Genomic DNA, 8,515 nt, shown 5'->3' on the forward strand with positions numbered 1-8,515 from the left:
CACTTCTATGCCTGTCTAATTTTGGTATTGAAGACTTCCATTAACCATTGCATTCCATTTCCAATCACCAATGGACGCCAATTAAAAATGCGTGGTGAAGTCAAGTACTTCCTCTTAAACTGCGGCCACTACCGGGTTCGGCGTTAAATATTTTCAGCAAGTATCGATAGCAGAAAAAAATGGAGTGAGCCAATTAAAATTCCTTACCTACTTATAACGTTCCATATTCACAATAAGCATTCTCAGAAAGTATTCGAACTTACATCACCTTTCCCAATTAGATACTCCATTCACAACAACTTCTATTTATGGCATTTACCTGATTATAATCTACGAATAAACTAGTTTTCTTCACACAAATCCATTGTTTTCAGCCAACAGCATCACGTTGTGCTATTATTCCTGACCACGCTTCATAAATTTTATTCATAAATTAATACAAAACATCTAACCCAATAAAATTGTTTTTCCATAGAACACATCAAATAGTCAATTAGAACGAATGCATTGCTGCAACAGGCCACATACTGTCGTTGTAATTAAATTAATTCAAATATTTATTAACAGCAATACAGCGATTTTTTCTATTCATTGCCAACCAGCTGCCAATAATCACGCTGAAAATAAGAACAAAAAAAAAAAACAAATAAAAAAAATACAATTGCACTTGCAAGTGGCTTGGCGCACGACAAAGTTGAGTTGTCCGCCTACCATTAACCACAACAAAATAACTGTATGTAACTATTTATGAAGGTGTTCTCATAGTCAACTACGGGTTAGCAAACAAATCCAGCCGGCCGGCACTTAACCGGAGTGGTTTTCTTACTCGGACATTTAGCAGACAATTTGCGCCAACACTCTCTCGGCATTATCGCCTAATTCGTTGTAATAGCCCCAGCATGAATGCGCAAATAACAGACAACAAACAGATGCAATTTCGTATGCAAAATGTAAACAATACACACCAACATACATACACACACAAATTAATTTCAGCTTGAGAATTACCGGCTACAAAACGAACGCTTGCCTACCTGCTTAATCAATCAATGTTTTAATTGACTTTAATTTGCAGCAATTGTAGTAGAATTTCGCGTAGCTTACCAAAATATAAATACATACATATAAACTCACTTCGTTGCATAACTAGCAATGTGGCCCAGCGCAGTAGCAGCGCAACTTCACAGCAGCTGCAAAGGCGGCGTCACTTTATGGCGTTTTCATTTATCAAAAAATTTTACGCCTGCGCCGACACCGCCCGACACCGCCCGACACCAACCAGACCATTATCTAACGGATTAGCAGGCAGCGTGTTTGCCTGGTCTGAGTTGCAGTCGAAAAAAAACAAATGTATTTATGTACTCGTAATGCACCACCAGCACTCGCCATAATTATGGCAAATTAACGACAAAGACAAATCGTAAGCGTTCGAGTTACAATCAGCGGATTGTCGAGCTGGCGGCTGTCAAGGCAGACAAGCGATCGTTCGTTTGTTCAAATGATTGCGCGCCGCTTTTGTTTTAGTTTTGTTCTTATGTTTTTTGTTAGTTGAAAATACAGACAAAAGCGATTGCCAAAGGTGACAAATAAGCTACCAAATATAGCAGGAAGTAAGGAAGGAAAGGAAAAAACAAAACACATTTAGAATTATGGTCTTGTGTAGTTACACTAATTGGGTATCGTTTTCGACGATTGTTTAGATTAATGTGCATATACATATGTCAGCAAAAAAAAAAATATTAAAAAAAAAATCAACGCGATTTTTTAGCAACTTCAAACTGGCACTTTGTTGTACTAAAATTTAATGGTCTACAGAACTGTATACTCGAAATTATTCTAATTAAATAGTTGGAAATTTGTATGCAAAATTTTGGAGATATTTCGGTCCGCAATTTTAAAACAAAGAAATAGTAATTCTGAAAATTTTTCAATTAAAAGTACACATGTCAAAGATTAGCTGTGCAAAGTTTGTTAGAACTGGGAATTCGCGTTTTTGAGATATTTAGGTGGCCCGGTTGTCATGAAATGCACAATGCATATTATATTCTAACACAAATCACTTAATTATAGATGAAAAATTTATTTTTGACAGATATTAAAAGACGACAAAATTGATATAGCAAAATTCACCGAATGCCTAATGCCATATACTTTTATACTGATTACTCTTAACTTGACGAAAAGTCAGAGGAAAAGTTTTTTCAACTGAACTGAGGATAAAGAAATCTTTTCTTCTACTTGTCCACTGCAGTGTATATCAAGAGGAAATTTTGACCATCTAAGAGGCAGCGCGGAGCAATTGTAGGCCTATTACAGAATTCAACTCATATGGATGCCTGGTGACCGCGACATTAAAAGCAACTACTGAACCCGCATGGCTTTAAAACGTCGAAATGGAATAGATTTTTGAGATTTTTTTGTCTAGGGTGTTTATTTTTTCATAAAAAATAAATTTTTTTTCATGCGTTATATGGAAACAAATGCGCAGCACCATAGACAAAAAAATATCTCAAAAATCAACGGTAATTTTTAGCCAAATGAAACTTGGACTTTGTTAGACTAAAAATCTGCATACTCGAAAATCAAAAAAAAGAAAATTTGAAAATTTGTTTAAAAAATTTGTAATTTTGATGAAATTTTTTTGAAGTCAGATTAATTTTTGTGAATTTTGTGCAAGCTTTTAAACCTTCATTTATATGGTTTCTGTTATAGATTGAATATTTCTATTTTAAATGAAAATTATTAAAAATAACTAAATAAGCATAAATTGCAAACAATTTCATCATGAATTTTGGCGCTCAATCTTGGACCATAGCTGTATATGTATGTATTTATATATTCAGATAAATATGACTTTTCGAATAGGTGGCAACCCTAATCAAAATTATATTAATATTTTATATAACTTGTGTAAAAGTTAACTTAACTCGACTTTTCAAACAGGTGGCAGACCTCTTCAAAAGTATTTTCAATTGGGACACATATTTCCATTGAATAATGAATTAAGTTGGGTTAGACTTTTTAGCACGTGGCAACCCACGTAAATATAATTAAGTAGCAATGGCCTTTCAATCCCATTTCGATTCAAACCCAACCTTTTAATAATTAATTTAACTTATTAAATAATTTGGATTTTACTTCTTAAACCGGTGGCAACCCTTTTTCGGTACTTTAAAAATATTCAAAGTGTAGCCGTATTTCGTTTCGACCCCCATATTTTAATATTTCATATGACTTCCTTATCTATAAATTAACAAGATTCGACTTTTAAAGTAGGTGGCAACCCTCTTCTAAGCATTTTTAAACTAACCCCTTCCTTCCTTTCTTCCTTTTTAAGACAGGTGACAACCCTCCTTCTTATAGCTTAAGATATAATATTGGTAATATGTAATAATTAATTTTACTTGACAACTAATTTGAATTAAAATTTTTAACAGGTGGCAACTCTTTCCAAAAAAAAATAAAACCTTGTTACACTTTTACAGTCGGCTTTTAAGCCGTTTTTTTTTTTGCTAAAAATTACTTGTTATTTTTTATTTATACTTTTTCAATCATATTATTTATAACCGTTATGAAACCTTTATATAAATGGTTTTCTCGTCTTTCTTAAAAATCTCTGACTGCTTAATATTAACGATATTAAAACCACTCACTAAGTCGCAGTATTCCATTGTAATGATTACTCAATATCGATGCTGTTCTCCATTCTAATTAAAGCTTTGAAAGAATGTTTTCAGCCAATGCTGCAAACGTTGTCATTGTCAACAGTTTGAAATGGCAAATCGTGAAATGCATTAAAGCCATTTGTTGAAATCTCAATGACAATGACTGAAGTTGACATCATAACAACAAACAAAAAAAAAAAACAAAATACACGTAACACGTGATTAGAACAACTGCTGGTCAGACATAATTAACGCCGCTCAGCAACTCATGCTCCCATTAATCAAGCCGAAGACATTTTTTTTTGTGATTTGACTTGGCGTGAATGTTGCAGCTTTTAAATATGTATATCATTCACTTAGCGTACACAATTATGCTTTATTTTATTAATTAAATTGACAGAAAAACTTGCTTTGCCTTAAAACATATCAGCACCATATGTATGTATGGCTTCGTGCGCCAAGTTGGAATGTTGTTTAGGTGGCGATAGCGGAGTGTCACGCACTTTAGTTCAGCTGCAACTGTGAAATATGTATTTGTGTTTATTGAAGCGTAAGCGTTGCAATCCATTTAGAATGGAGGACAAAGCTGTTGTGGCCAGAAAAGAGCGCATTGCTTGGGTAAAACAAAAGACTTAAGTAGCGAACTTGTTAAACGTCTTATAAATCACTGCGGGCTTATTTGTCCAGCATTTAAAGATTACTAGTAATCCAAGCTAAAATAATAAAAAAAATTACTTGAATAAATATTTTTTTTTCACCCTTACTGATTATAATTTCTCTCTCTTTCTGTTCTCTCTCATCCTACCAGATGACGACCGCTACATCAGCCATTCGCCGTCTGGCCGCTACCTCTATGCTGTTACTGCTTTTCAATCACGTCAACGCCGACGGTTACCATTACGATCCACCCGCACTACTAACGGCGCCATCAGCACCCCAACCTAGCCGCGGCCATTACTTCGCACCGATTCCCACGACGGCGCCTTTACCACCAGTACCAGCACTGCCACAACTGCCGACCGGTCGCCCTCAACTACAGCCACTGCCACCAACTGCGCCACCAGCACGCCCACAGGTTCAAACACTCATTCAAGTGCATCCGGCTGCGCCGAGACCAACAAAAGCACCAGCACCACAACAACGACCACCAACCTATCGTCCCGGACCGTTTAACACTTTCGCCGGCAATTATCGCGAACCCAGCTTTCAGCTGCGCAATGGTTTCCCCACGGCAAATGGTGCAGCCGGACGCCAGCCATCCTTCGGCCCTACGGGCAGCTCACCGCCAGTCATCGGCTTCCATTATCCACGCTCTACCGCTTCAGCGCCATCCGCATCGGGACTCTTTATACCCGCCTCCTTGCAGCAGCAGCAGCAGCAGCAGCCCCAGCCCCAGCCGTTGCGCGTACCATTCGGTCAACAGCCAGTGTTCAACTATGTCACCGGTCCGGATAGTGGCTTCTATGTGGTTAATGGCCGACAGCTGAAGCAGTACGCCGTTGTAGAGTTCGTCGACAATGACATCTCGCAGGACACCAAACCGTTCCTCTCGCAAGCCTTTGTCAACAATTATCGCGCACAAGTGGGTGCCTCTGGCACAGGCGCAATAGCGCCACTACCTTCCTCTATGCAATTGGACTCTACGGCCAATGCGATTTTGCGCGAACAGCAGCGGTTGGGGTTGCAAGGCGATAGCGCACGTGGTGGCTCAATTGCGCTGGGTTCGGGCGGTATCGGCTTTGTGCGTCTGCCTGATGGTTCTGTCACTTTGGGCTCGGGTTCGTTGAACTTTGTAACCGCTCAGCAGCATTTGGCCGATCAAAGGGCAGCGCGTACACGTTCGGAAATTCAACGCGATCCACTGCACTTCGGTCATGGCCCATTCGAAGAACCAAGTAATGGTTTACCCTTCAAGTGAACAACGACAAGGCCTACTGATGACGAGGCTGATGGCGATGACGATTGTTAGACTAAGAATGCATTGGGTTATTTAATTTGTCACACACTTGCCGTGAAGGGGTTTTTTTTATGTTTTACGTTATTGTTTTTTATTTTGATATTGTAAAATATTGCTGCCAACTTAGATTTAAGTTATAAAGAAATAACAGTGTATATATTCCTACTATATATCTGTCTCATTCCCACGAAGCTTATGTACATACAAATGTTTTTTATGTATCCATGAATAAATGTATACATCAATAAATAAATAAATAAATAAAATACTTCTAAAAAATTTTAATTAAGGATTATAAAATTACACGCTTAACGCTTTTGAAGCAACAGGTTGAGAATTTTTAATTATTGTAGGGATGCCACATATCAGCGCATGGAAGAAAACGCGCGAGATGGATAAGTAATCTCTTTTTCAAATACCTTTAATACATTTTCAATATTAAGGAGTCTAATGGTTGGTATTTCAAGACATTTTTTTTCAAAGTAGAAAATGCGTCAACATCCAAACAACTTCGGCAAAGGGAATTCGAAACGATATTACGTCGTACTACATCTTTTTCAAATGGGGATTGCTCAATAGGGACTTCTATCAGAAGCGAGAGTTGGCATTAACCATCTGCAAGATTCTCTGTCGACTACCGCCACAGGTACTATGCAAATTTGTCCAGCTCACGAAGACTATAAGCCCGTCTGTCTAGGAGCAAGCGAGAGGCTGCCACAACAGCCATGCTGGTTCCTGAAATGTCACCTGAACCCAGCACAGTAAACCTCAGGCTAACGTGAGAGACCAGTAACGAGCAATAGTAGAGCCATAATTGCCACTTAGCTGTAGATATATAGAATAGATATTTGCTTTCTGACCTCGACGCTAAACGCTGAGAAGCTGTAGCCCTATGGACGTACAACTTTTGAGGGATTTCGCCGACCTAAACGGGGTTAGATCGCCAAAACAACAGCCCTTGGTGAGGTAAAATCATTCCCGTACGTAGAACCGGATGTCGTGGGACGCTAATCTCTGAAAAGTGTTGCTGTAATTCGGCGTCCTAAACTTCAGATTTACAGAGAGTTTTTTAAAGAAAAACACCTCTTCCAAATCCGTGATCCAACTCTACCATGCACACCTGAGAGGGGGGCTTACAAAAAAAAAAAACTCCAGCCACAGTGCACACCGGTTCGTTTATTCAGGTATGAAATCGAAGTTTCCCATAATTCCCGGGTACTTACAGGCCCGATGAAAGAAGAGGCCATTCATTCTTAGCCTGATAGGGGAAGCGCAACAGTAGGAGTGGTTTAATGTATGGCAAAGCTGACTAATATAGACTTTTACAGTGATTGTAATAAAAAGGACTCCATAGATTACATTTGCAGAGTAGCGCCAGATCAACTGATTAAATTTTTGCCGCTTATTCACGTTAATAAATCGAGCTCCGATCAATCGTAATCCCTTCAATTTCAAAGGCAGACAAAATGTCTAAAGTCCTGACACCTTTTATGTTGGGTTAGCGGTAAACTGGAGCAAGATAATCTAGTTTCTTGTAACATACACAAAAGGTCGTTGGTCTTTTGACAATACCAATATTGTTGGCTTTGAAGTGGTGGTACAGTCCAGAGCAAATTTTAACACCTTAGTTCTTCCCAGCAAAAGTAGATTTGATTCAACTAACGGCGATACTAACTTAGAAATAAAACTTAAAAAAAATTTTACTTAAATAGAATATGTGTATGTACATTTGGGTGATCCAAAAACAGTAAAGGCGGAATTGTAATGCTCTCACTCCCTAGGATTGTTCTATATCGAATAAAGAATACACCTATTTTTTTATATTGAAATAAAAAAAAAACTATTTAGAGGTAGCTCAAAGTTTTCCATGTATTTTTATATGGGAAAAATAAAATTTTTCGTAGAAATGGTACAGAATTCTGGAAAATCAATATTTTTCGATCGGAAAACTCTGGTTCTCTTCAGGAGACTTTCAATAATAATACCGAATTCTTTATTTAATCATTTTTTAATACTAACGATTTTTAATTGGGCGCCCCATTGCATTTTCCGGGGTTTTTGTGGGTTTTTGGCGGACCTATAAATTACAGTGATGAACAAATGGTTAAATGAACTATTGGGTAATATTATTGGGAATCTCCTGCAGATAAACAGAGTTTTCTGGTAGAAAAATATTGATTTTTAACCATTCTATACAATTTCTACGAAAAGTTTTTTTCCCCCATATAAAATACATGGAAAATTTTGGGCGCTTTGAGCGACCTCTAAATATTTTTTGATTTCAAAATAAAAAAATAAGAGTATATTTTTTTCGGCATTGGACAATCCTAGGGGGTGAGAGCATAAAAATTCCAACCTTACTTTTTTACATGCATTTTTGGGCTACCCTAATCAGAGAACGTTTATAAATGAGAAGGCGCATTTCCAGTGGACCGTTTTTGTTGCGCAAAAATTTGGGGGTGCAGTCGGCCAAATATACCACTCGTCGACGAGTGCACCGCTCGACCGACGGTGTCGGTAGAGAAGTGTCGGCTGCCACCATACCAAAAATTTTTCCGTGCCACCACACTTTGAGCAAATTACTTTAGTTCAAAGCAAAATGAAAAAATAAGAACAAAATGGAAAGAGGAACAAAAATGTAATAAGCACTGGGCAGAGGGGGTGCTTGCGGAGGCAAGCGCGTGCTTGTGTCGGATCAAAACAAACTCTAAAATAAAAATGGAAGTCAGAACGAGAAGTGTAGAGTAAAAAGCGTGAAACGGGGAAAGGAGCGGGCTTTTGTACATTTGCTTGCCTAAAATATGATATTTGCGTGAAATCGATTTGCTGATTGTTGCAAATTGATTTTTGCAAACATGTATGAATTTTTCTATTTCAGCTAAGTTGATAAGAT

At 37.9% G+C, this 8,515-nt stretch overlaps 1 protein-coding gene across 1 annotated transcript; it reads left to right on the top strand.

Moving 5' to 3' along the window:
• The first annotated feature begins 4,473 nt into the window (after window positions 1–4,473).
• On the top strand, window positions 4,474–5,813 carry LOC108358236 (uncharacterized). Its single transcript, XM_017609455.1, has one exon. The coding sequence runs from the start codon at window positions 4,474–4,476 to the stop codon at window positions 5,581–5,583; it is 1,110 nt and encodes a 369-aa protein (XP_017464944.1). The 3' UTR covers window positions 5,584–5,813.
• The last annotated feature ends 2,702 nt before the right edge of the window (window positions 5,814–8,515 follow it).

The sequence above is a fragment of the Rhagoletis zephyria genome, unplaced genomic scaffold, assembly GCF_001687245.7.
Source record: "Rhagoletis zephyria isolate East Lansing unplaced genomic scaffold, Rhagoletis_zephyria_1.1 Rzeph_scaffold_00224, whole genome shotgun sequence".
Classification (NCBI taxonomy): Eukaryota; Metazoa; Arthropoda; class Insecta; order Diptera; family Tephritidae; genus Rhagoletis; species Rhagoletis zephyria.